Here is a 16958-nt window from a genome sequence, read left to right as displayed (position 1 = left end):
TTTACATCTTTTGTCCCGTATATTGCCTAAATATTTTAATGTTTCAGCCTTTCATCTATTGGGTTCAATTCAGTTCAATTAACCCAAAAGTTTAAATTCTGCCTCTACATATGTTTCCGGATATGCTACAAAAGAACAATTTTAATTAGTAATACTATACCTACTATCATATGATTGATCTTTCATACTTGAGTAGGATTTCAACTTACTGCAGAGTGCGCTTGGAGTGGACCACTCCTGTAAGCATTTGTAGAAACTTGTGTTGGATGTTGTGTCATGCAATGATAAATTACTCAACACCTCTTGAATTTCAGCTGGTGCATGTTGTACCAATGGGTGTGACACTGAAGAAGAAGAGGAGGGTTCTTATTTGACAGGTAAAGTTACATACAGCCCCTCCTTAACAGCCACTCCCTGCATTGTGAGTGCCTCAGGTGGAACTCAGCCTTCGTCTGCAACACTTTCCATCCAGCTGCCTCCAACACAGAGCAACACTAACGGTGAGTTTTGATCTTCATTCTCTTTTAAATTGTGCTTTTAAAATCATTTCTGTAAGCTGAGTTTAAATAAATCATCTTAAACACTGATCTGCAAACAACAAAGAGCAAAATGTCAAAAGTTTCAAACTTTGCCTGTCTTTAATTCAGGCACAATTTTGTGAAGTCTTAATTCAGTAATCACTGTTTGTCATCAGTTATGTTCATCAATATGTTTTTGTTTGTTCACCTTTGAGCTCATTCAACTAAAGTTACTAAAAATTATACCATCAGCTTCATATTAAACTCCATATCCTTTCTCTTCTGCACCCAGGCTATTCTTAAAGTCCTGGCTTATAAGCAGGCATGTTTCTTTAGTTTTGCTTTATAAACCACAAATTCACTCGAGAGCTGTTTATGGTTTTGTGCTTTTTAAGTGTTAACTGGAGTGTTTGTTGTGTTTTTATCTCTGTATATCTTCACCAATCTTCACTAATCCAGTGAGAACTGTCTGAAAATGTTTTCTGCCTGACTGACTGGGAGAGTCACTTCCTGTTTCTCTGAGCTTCAGCAAGGTGTTTTGTGTTTGGAAAAAAAAAAAAAAGAGTCACTCCCTTTGGCACCATTACTAGCAGACACTGCCTAGTGGTTATGCACTCTTTTGTGTTTTGTGCAATGATCTAGGCCTAACTCTAACTTCTGGCACCAGCATAGTTCATTCTGATATCCACAGTAGCCTGCTCTCTTAACCTGTGAGCTCCAAACATGTGTGAGGACAGCATACAGCAGGCTGACAGAAATATCTGACATGCAAATACAATGATAAATGTATCTTACAACAACAGAAGCATGCAAGGTCTGCCACTGACAAAAAAACATAGTTAACTGCTTGTTTGCATGCTACACCACTGAGATAGACAGTAAAGCTACAATTGGCAGAACAAAGCGACACAGCAAGTTGAAATTAGGCCTACTCAATGACAAATCAGCATTGTCACATGAGTGCTTATTCATTTCAAAGATTTCAGCAAATATGTGACATGAATAAACATTAATTTTAACAAACTTATATTGAAATATTTCATGAGCCTTTGCTGCAAATAAATTTACCCCAGGGACGGCATGTTGCGGAGCGACTATAAGACACGGGCTGAACAACTCAAGTCTGCAGGGGTTTCAGCCAGGCCTGCCCACAGAAGTGGCTGGGCCCCTGAAAAACTCAGTGAATGCCCCCCCCAGTTTTGATTTACTGATGACATCAATGCATGTGTGTTGGATCAGTAGAACTGGTAATCTTGTCCTGGCTCTTGATTACTTCATTTTTGAGCTGAAAAGAGTGTCAAGCTATTATTGGGTTGTGATGTTCAAAAGGATTTATTAATGCCACTTTTTAACCCCTTTTCATCACAGTTTATGCACATTTTTGCCAAATTTGTTTCCCCATTAAACCCACTTTTGCCATTTTTGCACTGAGGATGAGTCTCTCTTGTAGCCAGCCTCCAGTAACCACTCAATTGATACTGTTGTGTCGACTTAACTTTCAGCCCCAAAGGAATGTACAGTACCATGAAAAAGTATTCACCCCCTTTCTGATTCCTGATTTTTTTGCATATTTATCAAACTTTACAAAATGCAGCGTCTGAATGATTATTTAATTTTTTTAAGGGGGGAAAAATCCAAACCTATCTGGCCCTATGTAAAAAAGTAATTGCCCCCTGCAATAACTAGTTGAGCCACCCTTGGCAGCAATAACTGAAATCAAGCATTTGCGATAACTGGTGATGAGTCTTTCCCATCGCTGTGGGGGAATTTGGCCCAGTCTTTGCAGAATTTTTTTTAACTCAGCCATACTGGAGGGTTTTCCAGCATGATCTGCCAGTTTAAGGTCACATTCAAGCATCTCATGTATAACCTAAGAGCACTTGAGCTTGAGGGCACAAACTGATGGCTGGACATTCACCTTTAAAGTTTTCTGGTAGACAGCAGAACTCATTTTTCCATCAATCACAGCAAGTGATCCAGGTCCTGAGGCAGCAAAGCAGCCCCAGACCATCACACTGCCATCACCATGTTTGACTGTCGGCATGATGTTATTTTTATCAACTGCTGTGTTATTTTTACTCCAGATTTAACAGGCTGCACCTTCCAAAAAGTTCAACTTTTGTCTCATCAGTCCACAGAATATTTCTCAAAGTCTTGGGGATTGTCAAGATGTTTCCTGGCAAATGTGAGACGTGCCTGTGTGCTCTTTTTTGTCAGCAGTGGTTTTGGCCTTGGAACTCTCCCATGATGCCATTTTTGCCCAGTGTCTTTCTCATGGTCATGAACTCTGACCTTAACTGAGGCCAGTGAGGCCTGCAGGTCTTCAGATGTCGTTCTCAGTTCTTTTGTGACCTCCTGGGAAGGTTTACCACCGTTTCCAGTTTTCTCCATTTGTGGATAATGGCTCTGACCGTGGTTTGCTGGAGTTCCAAAGCCTTGGAAATGGCTTTGTTATCTTTTCCAGACTGATAGATTTCAATCACTTTGTTTCTTATTTGTTCTTGAATTTCTTTGGATCGTGGCATGATGTGTTTCTATTTGAGATCTTGTAGCCTACTTCACTTTGTCTGACAGCTTCTATTTAAGCGATTTCTTGATTTTAACAAATCTGGCAGTTATCCGCAGCTTTCCAAGAACTGTGGTTAATCACAGTTAATTAATGATTTGACAAGGGAGGGTGTTACTTTTTCACATAGGGCCAGATAGGTTTGGATTTTTTTCCCTTAATAAATAAAATCATCATTTAAAACTGCATTCTGTTTTTACAGTCAACTTAATTGACTTTGTGAGTTATAAAAATTAGTTTGATGCTCCAAAACATTTAAGTGTTATAAATATGCAAAAAACTTAGGAATCAGAAAGGGGGAAATACTTTTTCACGACACTGTCGGTTTTATGTCTCTCCTTTAGTGTTGTTTTCACCAAAGTGTGCCATACAATTTAAAAGTTGTAATTTTGCCTTATGACAGAAGAACACTAGAATCCTCAACACAAAACCACTGCTTTATTGTGTTTAGTTATTCAGGTGTTATGTGGCTCCACCCCTTACAGGTGACATCATGGCATACCATCCACAGTTTGAGTGTGCAGGTCAGGAGGCAGGACTTCAGGCGTGGCGGGTAGAGAAACTGGATCTTGTACCTGTTCCTAAGGAACAGCATGGATGTTTCTTCATCGGAGATGCTTACTTGGTTCTCCACACTGTCCAGAATCGCTGCGGAGGCAAGCAGTTTGATTTGCACTACTGGCAAGGTGATGCAATGTCATTTTTATGTCTCTGCATAATTAATGCATCATTTCTTCAACACATCAAAAAGTACTACTGTAAAATTCATGAACAAAATCGTTAAGTATCATCCAGTACAACAACTGCTCAACCATTTGATATTTAACTGTGATGTCAACTAAAAGTGGGCTTAGAGTTAATACCTGGGTGACACCGACAGTCATATAAATACACTGAAGTGGTTGCTGTGACTCTAACTTAAACCACACAATAGAAAGAACAGAAGTGGTTATTTAGCCTCCTTTGCTGACAGTGATTTGACCGTGATTCTGTTCTTATTGGTCTCTCAGGCTCAGAGTGCTCGCAGGATGAGAGCAGTGCAGCAGCCATCTTCACAATGCAAATGGATGACTACCTGAATGGGAAGCCAGTCCAGTTCCGTGAAGTTCAGGGCTTTGAGTCCTCTACCTTCACTGGGTACTTTAAGAAAGGACTCAAATACAGGGTAAGGATCCCACTACTTCACCACAGAGGATTAGGCTGTCACTGATATACAGTATATCAGAAAAAAAGAAACAAACCATTAGAAGAGTTGACTCAGAGATCCTCTCTAACAGGAGAGACCCCTTTGATTCAAGTTAACCGAAGTGAAAATGTTCTCATCACCTTCTGTCATACAGAAAGGAGGAGTGGCATCAGGGTTCAATCACGTAGAGGAGGAAAACATTCAGAGGCTGTTGCAAGTCAAGGGTCGACGTACGGTCAGAGCCACCGAGGTTCCTGTCTCCTGGGACAGTTTCAACCAAGGAGACAGTTTTATACTGGACCTGGGAGAGGTGAGACGGGGATACAGGTGAAGGAGGCAGGCAGAAGAGAGGTGGACAGAGGGATAGGGCACACATGGAGAAACTAGGTGAGCAGGTGAGACAGGCCAATAGCAAAAGATAGGGAGGAGGTGAGATGTTGATAAGTTGGGAAATAAGATAGATATTTGTAGAGGTGAGACAATCAGTCATCTGGGTTAGATGGGCCGAGCGGTGAGACAGTCAATGGAAAAAGAGGTGGTCCAGAAAAGAGAAAGTGAGACAGGCAGGAGGGACAGACCAAGAGAGAGAGATGGGTGAGAAGCAAGACATTTAAAAGGGTGAAAAAAGTCAGAAGAGTGATACAGACAGAGCGGGAGAAGTACAGTGAGAAAGACGAGAAGTAAGGGAGAGCGGTCTGATTCTGTTACCTAATTCTCTTTTTACAGGAAATCATCCAGTGGTCTGGTTCCCATAGCAACCGCTTTGAGAGGCTGAAGGCCACCATGGTGAGTGGGCTTCATCACATTAGTAGTACTCTGTGACGTAACATTGTAATGTTTCATCACTGATTATTAATTGCTTGAATGGCAGGTGGCTAAAGGCATCCGTGATGATGAGCGGTGCGGCCGAGCTAAAGTGATCATCTGTGATGAAGGTTCAGAGCCAGATAGGATGCTGGAGGTGAGGACACCAGCTGAACATTTCACAGAAGCAAACTAAACAGTCATACCGTAAACTACTTAAAAGCTGCAAGCAACAAATGTTGAACTGTTTCTCAGGTCAGCATTTTTAATCAGCTTTTTCTTCAGCAGATACAGTGCTGTGAAAAAGAATTTGCCATTTTCTGATTCCTGAGTTTTTTCATGTTTATCAAACTCAAATGTTTTGGATCATCAAACCATTTTATATATTTCACAAAGAAAACCCAAGTAAATAAAGAATGCAGTGTCTGAATGATTATTTCATTTTTTAAAGGGGGGCAAAAATCCAAACCTATCTGGCCCTATGTGAAAAAGTAATTTGCTCCCTTGTTAAATCATGAATTAACTGTGATTAATCACAGTTCTTTGAAAGCTGAGTTTAATTTCACTGATCCCACCCAGGCCTGATTACTGCCAGATTTGTTGAATTAAGAAATCACTTAAATAGAAGCTGTCAGACAAAGTGAAGTAGGCTACAGGATCTAAAAAAAGGATGCATCATGCCACAATCCAAAGAAATTCAAGTACAAATGAGAAACAAAGTGATTATTTCACTGTTGTGAAACAAAGTGAGATCCAAGGCCAAAAACCCTGCTGACAAAAAAGAAAGCAAATAGCCTAGCAGTCTAAGACGCTACCCATGTATGTGGGTGGCCCGGGTTGAATCCAGCCTGTGGCCTTTTACTGCATGTCTCTCCCCACTCTCTCTCCCATTTCCGATTTTATCCACTGTCCTCCTATATGTAATAAAGGCATGAAAAACCCAAAAATAAATTTTACGAAAAAGACAAAAGAACACAAAGGCTTGTCTCACATTTGCAGAGAAACATCTTGATGATCCCCAAGACTGTTGGAAAAATATATTGTGGACTGACGAGACAAAAGTTGAACTTTTTGGAAGGTGTGTGGCCTGTTAAATCTGGCGTAAAAATGACACATCATTTGATAAAAAAAACATCATGCCAACAGTCAAACATGGTAGTGTCAGTGTGATGGTCTGGGGCTGCTTTGCAGCTTCAGGACCTGGACCACTTGCTGTGATTGATGGAAAAATGAATTCTGCTGTCTATCAAAAAATCTTGAAGGCCAGCGTCTGGCCATCAGTACATGCCCTCAAGCTCAAGTGCTCTTGGGTTATGCAGTAGGACAACGACCCAAAACACACCAGCCAGTCCACCTCTGAGTGGCTCAAGAAAAACAAAATTAAGGTTTTGGAGTGGCCCTGTCATGGTCCCGACTCAAATCTAATTGAGATGCTTGGATGTGACCTTAAACGGGCAGTTCATGTTCAGAAACCCTCCAATATGGCTGAGATAAAACAATTCTGTAAAAAGGAGTGGGCCAAATTCCTCCACAGCGATGGGAAAGACTCATCACCAGTTATCGCAAACGCTTGATTTCAGTTATTGCTGCCAGGGGCGGCACAACCAGTTATTGCAGGGGGCAATTACTTTTTCACATAGGGCCAGATAGGTTTGGATTTTTTTCCCCCCCTTAAAAAATTAAATAATCTTTCAGACACTGCAGTTTGTATTTACTTTGGTTGACTTTGTGAGAAATAAAAATTGGTTTGATGATCCAAAACATTTAAGTTTGATAATGCAAAAACATCAGGAATCAGAAAGGGGGAAAATACTTTTTCACGGCACTGTACCTTATGATCAGGATTTTAAATATGTATTTTAAGCTGGTTAGAAATAGTGTAACAAAAGGTTAAAGCTCATTTGTACATCTAAACTATTTGCTGTTTGAAGTGACGACATAATGAGTTGTTACAAGAGTTTCTGCCTTAAAATTAGGAAATCTGTGACAAACCTTTCAGCAAAAAGAAGGATTAACCTTTCTACTAATATTGGAACCCATCGCTATTATGTGATAATTCAGCCTTTGGAAGCAACTGCAATCTTTGGGACCTCCAAAAATGATAAGCAATAAATGACTGAAGCACAGGGCTTTTTCCACTGTCTGCACCTGTAAGCAGAGTTTTCATTGATAATAAAAAGTTGAGTCATAGGATAATTAATGGGTTGAAGGATGGCACCTTGGCCAGTGTGTTCCACCCTCACCATGTGATATCCGACCTATTTGTCTAGATTCTTGGAGAGAAACCGGAGCTTCCTGAGGCTCGCGGTGAAGACACCAAAGTGGACTCCTTCCACAGGAAAGTGGTCAAACTTTTCAAGGTAACTACATTTATTCATGCAAGCTACTCACTGTAACTGCTTGTGTCACTGCTCCTCAACCACTGAACTGGAAATAACCATTAATAAACCTTTGTAATGATTTTACTTGTCCTGTCCATCTGTCTGTCTGTTGTCAGGTGTCCAATGCAGGTGGAAAAATTGATGTTAACATCGTAGCAGAGGAGAATCCATTTCCTCAGTCTGCTTTGGAGTCTGGCGAATGTTACATCCTGGACAATGGAGCGAATGGATGCATCTATGTCTGGAAAGGTTAAGGATGATGTTATATTCTGATAAAAGAGGTTTGAAGGTCCAAACCCAAATAGACCACTCTGTGACTAGCACAGGTTAAAAATACGCTGACTTTGACCTGGTTAGACTTTAGGTCAGATCTCCCCTCGCTGACAGTGAGGCCACAAATGATAAGATGTCTAAATAATTCTTAAGTGTGTGGAGTAAAACCTATTATTTTATTGCTCCCTACTGCATCAGAGCATCTCTGACATCAAATTTTCTGATATTTACAATTCTAGCTGTGACTGCCAATGAGAGTGAGCAGACTGGGTAGCATCATCAGTCACGGGTTATGAACTTTTACAGCTGACAAACGTAAACATAACTATAACTTCATCTCAGCCAGGATTTCACCCTTAGGTTTTTTTAATTTCTGCTGCAACTTCAGTGCACCTCTGGACAGACAGCCAAGGATTTAGACTGTCCTCCATATTTGTTTTTCTTTTGAAGTTGAGTTTGATCACACAAGATCTTATGTGTTAGCAGTCTTTACTGTAAAGTCATTACCACAGATGTAGGATACTGTATGCGGGAGAATTATAATGTCAAAAATTGTTGAAACTGTCCTTATGTCTGTGGTCTCTCACATTTTTAGAATCATGTAAGATCTGAAAATTGTCTAGTGCGTGGCAAGCCAAAGAGGTAGTCTGTAACCTGACTGGTTATTGGGATCAAACCATCTAGCAATAGAACACCTGCGCTCCTGATATTTACAGTGCCTATAAAAAGTATTTACACCTTTTGATGTTTTACCAGTTTGTTGATTTAATAAATCTATCATGGTGAAAATAATTTGGCTTTTTACACACACAAAAATACCTCTTTAATGTCAAAGTGAAAAACAGATTTCTACAAAATAATGTCAATCTAATAAGAATATGTAATGTAAAACAAGTGACTGCATAAATATCCACCCCTTTCAAGTCAGTATTTAGTAGATGCACCTTTGGCTTCAATAATATCACTGAGTCTGTGTGGATGGCTCAATCAGGCTTGCACCTCTGGACACTGCAATTTAACGTCATTCTTCTTTGCAAAACTGCTCAAGCTCTGTCAGGTTGCACTTGGATCAGGGATGAACAGCCCTTATCAAGTCCAGCCACAAATTTTCTAGTGGATTGAGGTCTGGACTTTGACTCAGCCACTCCAGAATATCCACCTTGTTGTCTTTACACCATTTCTGTGTAGCTTTCGTTGTATAATTCAGGTCATTGTGTAGCAGTAAAATAAACCTTTTTAATATTTTGCCAAATCTATTTTACCCTCTACCTTAACAAGCCTTCCAGGTCCAGCTGCCTGGAAGCATCCCCACAGCATGATGCTACCACCACCATGCTTCACAGTGGGGATTGTGTGTTCATGGTGTCATGCAGTGTTTAGTGTCTGCCAAACAAGGCAAATTGTCTGATGGCCAAAAAGCACCATTTTGGTCTCATTTCCAAATGAACTTTCTCCCATTTGATCATGGAGTCTTATGCCTTTTGACTAGAGAGTTAATGAGTTTTTTTCAACAGTGGCTTTCTTTATGCCACTGTCAAATAAAGCTTTGACTGGTGAAGAACCAAGGCAACAGTTGCTGCATGCAGAGTCTCTCCCATCTCAGCTGCTGAAGCTTGTAACTCCTTCAGACTAGTCGAAGGTGTCTTGGTGGACTCTCTCACTAGTCTCCTTCTTGCATGGTCGCTTGGTTTATGAGGACAGTCTGATTCGAGGCAGATTTATACATGTGTCTTATTCCTTTTATTTCTTGATGATGGATTTAACTGAATTCCAGGAGACTTTCAGTACCTTGGAAATATTTAAGTATCCATCCACTGACTTATACTTTCTTTGAGTTGCTTGGAGTGTTCTTTTGTCTTCATGGTGTAATGGTAGCCAGGAATACTGATTAACAAGTGACTAGGCCTTCCAGACACAGGTGTGTTATACTACAATCACTTGAGACACATTCTCTGCACTCAGGTGATGCTAATTTCACTAACTGAGATTACTAGCACCAATTGGCTGGACCTCTTTTGAATTAGGTCAGTCACTTTAAAGGGGGTGAATATTTTTGCAATCACTTATTTTACATTAAATATTTTTTAATTGACATTACTTTATAGAAATCGGTTTTCACATTGACATTGATGGGGGTCTATAATTTTCTATTGTCAAAAAAGCCAAATTATGTTGACCATGATTGATTTATAAAACTAGTTAAAGGGTAAAATATATGCATGGGTGAAGGCTGCATGTCAATGAATATGACAATGGGTTTTGTATATCTTTGCGTGCAGGTAAGGATGCTAACAATGAGGAGCGTCATGCAGTTCTGAAGACTTCAGAGCTGTTTATCGACAAGATGGGCTATGCACGACACACACAGGTAACACACACAGGCACATATCAAAGTGAACAGGTGAAATTTGATGTTGGTTGGTGCTTAGCGTAAACTTGAGTAAAAATGGAGCAAAAACCTGACAGATCAATGCATCTTAAAGCCTTAGCTGGTTACCCCATCAGGTTCAGATCCTTCCACAGAGTGGGGAGACTCCACTCTTCAAGCAGTACTTCAAGGACTGGAGGGACCCCGAAGACACTGTTGGCATGGGAAAAGCTTATGTATCTAGCCAGATTGCCAAAATAAAGAAGGTAAATCAGGTTCAATGTTATGTTCAGACCTTGTGCAAGGAACTGCTCTGCTTCTTTAACTCTTGTGATTGGACAGGTTCCATTTGATGTGTCAAAGCTCCACGAATCAGATGCCATGGCAGCACAGTATGCGATGGTTGACCAAGGAGATGGAGAGAAGGAGGTGATCACTGAATAATGTCTGTCTCATTTATCACATCCCAGCCTGAACCAAATCATCAACCAAGAGTTATATACATTTTTTCATTATAATGTAATACTATTTTTTTTCCTTGTAATTAAAATGTCCACTATTTCTGTCTGTTTCTCTTCATTTGTCTGCCTATTCATAGATCTACCGTATTGAAGGATCTGAGAAGGTTCAAGTGGATCCATCAACCTATGGTCAGTTCTATGGAGGAGACAGTTACATCATCCTGTATCACTACCATCACAACCACAAAGACGGTCAAATCATCTACATATGGTGAGATGTCCAACAGAGTCAAATCAACTAAACATGGAGAAATATCACACATACAGTCACATCATGGACATTCAATAAGATGCCAAAGAGACATACACATCATCTACATATAGTCAGATATCTCACAGACATTGTGAAATAGGGCCAATTTGCAACACAATAAGGGGAGCATTAAATCTGTGACTTTTGACTTATTTACAAAGTATTAGTGCATGCACTTTTTTGGTGGAGCTTAAAAAAGCATCACACAGCAGGTGGCCCTTTAAATAGTATTTTTTATCTCATCCCTGTCCCTCAGGCAAGGAACAGAGTCCAGCCAGGATGAGGTTTGCGCATCAGCCTTGTTGACCATTGAGATGGATGATAAGCTGGGAGGAAGTGCTGTTCAGGTACAGCAAATTGGAACATGGACCAAGCCTTGTCTTAAAACGTCCCACACTGAACTTACTTGGTATTTAGCAGGGAAGCTTTGTAGTTACCATTTTGTCCATTTATAGGTACGTGTGGCCCAGGGAAAAGAGCCTGCCCACCTCATGAGCCTATTTGGAAACAAACCATTGGTGGTGTACAAAGGTGGGACGTCCAGAGAAGGTGGGCAATCAGTGTCAGGAAATACCCGCCTTTTCCAGGTTCGTGGCAATGCAGCAGGCCACTCCAGAGCTGTGGAGGTGAGACTGAAGACCACAGCAATGCAGAGACTGAGTTATGTCAGGACAAGACAGTGTTTATGAGTCTCTTTTATTTTGTTGCCCCATGATTGGCATGACACGGTGCTATCAGGTTGAGATGATCCCTGCATTAGTTTGTCCTCCTCAGGTGGATCCGGCTGCGTCTTCTCTGAACTCCAGCGACGTCTTCTTCCTGGTCTCCCCCTCTGGATCTTGGATGTGGAAAGGGAGGGGCAGCAGCGGTGTGGAGGTGAAGGGGGCTGAGTACTTGGCTGAACTTCTGGAGGCTACCCCCAACCAGCTCGAGGAGGGGCAGGAGGAAGGTGAAGGGGTAGTCTCTCTTTGTTTAGTCTTTTTGGTCCGTGGTGACTCTAACATTTGAACCACTTGCATTCCAGTAAACACAGTCTGAATTATGTGTTTTTGGTTTACTGTTACAGATGCCTTCTGGGATGCGTTGGGGGGGAAGGGGGAGTATTGTCATTCTGTCCGTCAAAGGAACAATATAGACGATCATCCTCCTCGCCTGTTTGCCTGCTCCAATAAGACTGGGAATTTCCTGGTTTGTATACTTGTCATCCTGGTCACTTCACTGTTAACACACAGCTGATCACTTAAGTACTTGTGTTCAACATATTGGTGAAAGATTCTTATTGTGATGACAGTGCTAGTTTGTCAAAATCCTTCTTCTAAAAACTTGGTATGTTGGCTCTTACATGTTCTACTTAAAGGTTCATTAATGCCCTAAGGCATTAATATTCAGCAGCTTAGTGTTCGGAGGTTGCTTGGCACTTGTAGGTTTATAGCAAGTAAGCTGGTTGTGGCGTTTATTTGGTTGTTAAGAGTTAAGTATATCATTTATTGGACGCATTTGCTGGTTGCTTAAGGTTTAGGGAAGCAGTGTTGGCGCCAGATAATTATTTTCAAATTAAGGATTCTTATGTACTGCCAACACCCATGACACAAGGCCTCCCATAAGGGAGAATAAAGGAGAGAGCTTCCTGGGGCCCAGCCCATGGAGGTCAGCAAAATCATGGTCCATTGTAAACTTAAGCGGTGATATTAATCTTTCATTTTTAACCCAAACAATAGCCACTCAACAAAGAATGCATTGTAATGATTTATGCCATAGTGCAATATAACCTTTTTCAAAATGTCAACTTCTTTTCTTAAATCAGTATTACTGTTTTTGTCTACAATGTGGATGGGCACACTGAACTAAACCATTTTGAAGGTGATATCAGACTTCATAGCTACGCAATATCTATAAACACCAGAATACCAGAGAATAAATGACAAAAAAACTGAGACACCTTTGAAAAAGGAAACAAATGAATAAGTGCAAAAGTGGAAAAATAGGTTAAAAGAGTAAAAATAATTGGTGAAAATGGGGTTAAAAAGTAGTGAAAGGGATCACAAAGTAAGAAAAATCGGTTGAAAGATGCAAAAAATTGGCAAACATTGCTTAAAAGTAGCAAAAAGAGCTAACAATGGGCAGGAAAAAATAGAAAGAAAGGGTTAAATAGTGATTAAAATTTAAAAAAAAAAAGGCAAAATGGGTTGAAGATGAGGCGCAAGTGGCCTAGTGGTTTAAGGCATGCTCCATGTATGCTGTTGGCCTGAGCTCCAATTTGGTGTGAAAAGCCAAAAAAAATAAATCTTAAAAAAAAGGGTTTAAGATAGGGAAAAAAGGGTTAAAAGAGGCAATAATGGGGGATAATTGACAAACATTGGTTAAAAGTGGCCAAAGGGCTTTGAAAGAGACAAAGGGGTGAAAAGATGCAAAAATGGGCAGAATAATTGTTGAAAAGGGGTTAAAAGTATCAAAATTGGTTAAAAGTGTCAAAAAAGCATTAAAAGAAGGCAAAGGATGTTAAAAAGAGGCAATAATGGGCAGTAAAAAGTGGTGGGAAAAGGTTAACAACAGTAGCAATAATGTGTGGGGAAAAAAATTGTTTACAAGAGACAATAATGGGAGAAAATTGGCAAACATTGGTTAAATGTGGCCAAAGGGTGTTAAAAGAGGAAAAAAATAGACAGAAAAAAAGTGGTGAAAAAATGTTAACCTCTTACAGCCTGTTGTATAATATTTGATACATACTTTTATGACAGAGTTTTTCAGGGGCCCAGCACACTCTGTGGGTAGGCCTGCACCTGTGCACACACGCACACAATCTGACATGCAAGTGTTAATTAAAAACCTGTTCCACAGTATTTAAAATGTCTCCATTAAAGAGGGAGTCAAATATTCTGCTGAAGCTACATGTACAAGCCTGCATGATGCACATTTGCACACGAACAGCAAACATTATATTTCATTTCACACAGGCACACTATAATGATCAGACAAACTCTGATGTCTGTTAGCAATGCTTCTGCTCAAATACTAAAAGAAGGTTAACGCTTCATTTTAATAAGATAAATGAGCAACAAATGGAAATAAAAAATAAGCATTGCCAGGTTACTGGCCACATATAGAACATCAAATTATCCACTGCACACCACACTCATCACTAGTGCTAAACTAGTGAAAACATGCACTCCAGTCAAAGGGAAGTGAATGTGGGGGAAAAGTTAAAGGTGTTCTGCACAGCTGGCTAACTTTGAGGGAATATTTCACTATTTTTTAATCTAGGTTGCATAAGGTACTTGGCAATGATTAGCCTCCAGTGATCTCAGTGAGCGTTACCCCTTCAAACAAGACACACTTGAAGAAGCTAGGCTAAACAGCATAGCAGTCTGGTATAATTTCTCCATGTAAATTCGGGGTTTTAAGGCAAAGATCAGCCAAAAACAATGCTGGATCAATTGTATGCTATATAAAAAATTTAAAGCCTTTTTTCTGTGTTTGAAACTATTTTACAATGCAAGATTCGGTTGAGAAATTTCCTCCGTGTACACCGTGTCATACAAGTATCCGCTAAGTTTGATCAGTCTGCCAATAAATGAATATGGGAAATAGGAAATTGTTTATTTTCATTAACTGGAGCTAGCTAATCTTGAATGTGAACATGCAAAATATTTTCTAATCTTTGCACTGATAACAGATGGACAACTATTTTTGATACATACATGTCGTAATTTGTGACAAGAAGTTAGTTGAACAAATTTGCCAAGATTTGAAATTTTTGCATTGTGGTGCTTTGAAAACAGATTTGCAGGAACCCCTATAAGTCTTGGTCTCGGTGCACTCTGGTTTCAGGCATGTCGTGGTCTTGGATAGTTTGGTCTTGACTACAACACTAATTGACACTACAAAAGGGTTTGCAGGGGTATAATACAAGTCATAGCAATTCAAAATGGTCACATTACACAAATTCTAAATTTCAGTATTGTAAAAAATCTAGCAAATCTGGGAAATATTAAGGTACTCTGCACAAGAATTTGATAATTGCTTGTTTTGGATCAACAAATATTGCAGGTAATGTGTAAATTGCAGAACTACCTTGGAAACATTTTGGGCAAACCTCCTTTGCAATATACAGTAGACACTGTAGTGTTGTTTGCTTCATCTTTCAATTACCTTTTTCCTATTTAATTGACATTTACATCCATTTGTGTTAAATTCAGATAAAGGAAATTTTTTCAAATAGTCAAATGGATTCAAAAAGTATTCAAAGAGGAACATATTGACAATCTTATTTGAAGCTTAATGGGTCACAATAAAAGGTGTTGTTGTAGTAAAGACAAGGCTGTGATGCTGTGGTGGAGGGCCTAATGGGATAACTTTTCATGTGGAGGCATCCGTGCAATGATACATGAAAATAGAGAAATTAGCTAAACAGAGTACTCTAAAGGCACAAGCTTTGTTGCTATTATAGTTGTAGCATCAGAAACTGTGAAGCCTGTGCATGTTAAAATACCTGTTTTCAAGTTTGTGAGTATGAAAGGTGTTTGTTTAAAGTTCATTGCAAATAAGATGAGTTTAAATGGATTAATGCATAAATTATAACTTGGGAAGAATCATTAGTGTTTAAACAATATCAAAGTTAATAATGTAATAATGAAAAAAAACCCTCTTGTTTTAAACACTGATCATGGTTAATAATGTGCTTGTGTTTTAAGATGGAGGAAGTAACAGGTGAGCTGACGCAAGATGATCTCGCCCCTGATGATGTCATGATCTTGGATACCCCAGAACAGGTGAGTCTCCAACCTTCACTCAGGTAAAATGCCTCTTTGTCTGTCATTTGCCCATTCTTGCTTCCCGTGTTCTCCTGCAGGTGTTTGTTTGGATTGGAAACGATGCCAAAGAGGAGGAAAAGACGGAGGCAGCAGCATCAGGTGAGAAAATAGATGTTAATGTTGGCCTAGCAATCTTACAGAGAAAGAGAAACCACGGATGAGATAGCTGCACTAAGTCTTGACAGTCTGTCCTGGTGGTCATTCATGGTACTTCAACTAAAAAATTACGACTCCTCATAAGTGCAACATTAGAGAGCTTATAGGAGAATTGATAAAGTTGATAAAGCCAATTCAAATGAACTACAGGACTGCACTAACCTGACACACCAGATAGACTGTTTCATACATCCATTCATCAAGGAAACCTCCCGTACAAAGTGTTTGGGAAGGGCAGAACTTTTCAAAAAGTTTTCAGACGGTGATTGGACAAAAACTCCTTCTGGCACATTTATTATGGGCCAATCAGAGTTACAAGACAAAATGAGGTAGCAGGCATGTGCTGCTCCAGAAGTACCTTAGCTCAACAGACAGGTGCTGCCGTAGTTTATGAGCAGTGGAGCTTGTCGGTGTTAAAATGTATGCCAAGGCCGGCTGGGAGAAGTTTTTTGAGATGAAAAAATTTGGCCCAATTCTAAAAAAATTGCAGCTATACTATAGCTTTATCTGAGCTAAACACAACATTAGCAGCAGCCATTACTGTCAGCTTCCAATATGTCTAAGCATTGCCTGTAGCTATTGCCTTATTCCCCTCAAATGCTGATTGGTCAGGTCTGTTCTCAGACCAGGAACAATAATTTCAGAAAGGAGCTTTGCAAGATGGATTTGCCTGGTGACAGACATGGAATCTGGCCAATCCATCTGCTTTGTAAGGTTAGGACTGTATCAGAAAATTACACAATGTGACTAATTTTAGAATACTAGCAGCTAACACATGCAGTGTGTTAATTTCTGTGCTCAGCTGCCAAGTACATCGAAAGTGACCCTGCTGGCAGAGACCCTCAGACTCCTGTCATAACGGTGAAACAGGGTTTTGAACCGCCAACTTTCACTGGCTGGTTCCTGGGCTGGAATGACGACTACTGGAAAGATGATCCACTGGAGCAACTCCAAAGGGCCCTGTAATGACATCGCTTTGTCTGGGTTTGACTGCAGTGCTTTAAATTATAAATAAAACTTGTCAGTTTGTCCAGACACCTGTCTGTCTTTCCTACTCTCAGTGGATTTTTGATACAAGGCATTTCCTGATCACATGGGAACAGTTTGATAGTGTAATAGTT

The 16958-nt window shown here is 39.9% G+C and overlaps 1 protein-coding gene across 1 annotated transcript; it reads left to right on the top strand.

Annotated features, from left to right (window-relative positions):
• Positions 1 to 371: 371 nt before the first annotated feature.
• LOC121510228 (gelsolin-like) lies at positions 372 to 16958 on the top strand. The gene is made up of 19 exons (XM_041788189.1): positions 372 to 500; positions 3570 to 3770; positions 4095 to 4249; positions 4425 to 4580; positions 4997 to 5056; positions 5142 to 5231; positions 7345 to 7434; positions 7572 to 7704; positions 10008 to 10096; positions 10234 to 10362; positions 10439 to 10525; positions 10695 to 10828; positions 11127 to 11217; positions 11326 to 11496; positions 11645 to 11819; positions 11937 to 12058; positions 15562 to 15639; positions 15720 to 15780; positions 16640 to 16958. The coding sequence occupies exons 2-19, from the start codon at positions 3578 to 3580 to the stop codon at positions 16801 to 16803; spliced, it is 2178 nt and encodes a 725-aa protein (XP_041644123.1). The 5' UTR covers positions 372 to 500; positions 3570 to 3577; the 3' UTR covers positions 16804 to 16958.

Source organism: Cheilinus undulatus, linkage group 5 (genome assembly GCF_018320785.1).
Source record: "Cheilinus undulatus linkage group 5, ASM1832078v1, whole genome shotgun sequence".
NCBI lineage: Eukaryota > Metazoa > Chordata > Actinopteri > Labriformes > Labridae > Cheilinus > Cheilinus undulatus.
Note: the sequence above shows the minus strand (reverse complement) of the source record. Positions and strands in the feature narration are given on the sequence as shown.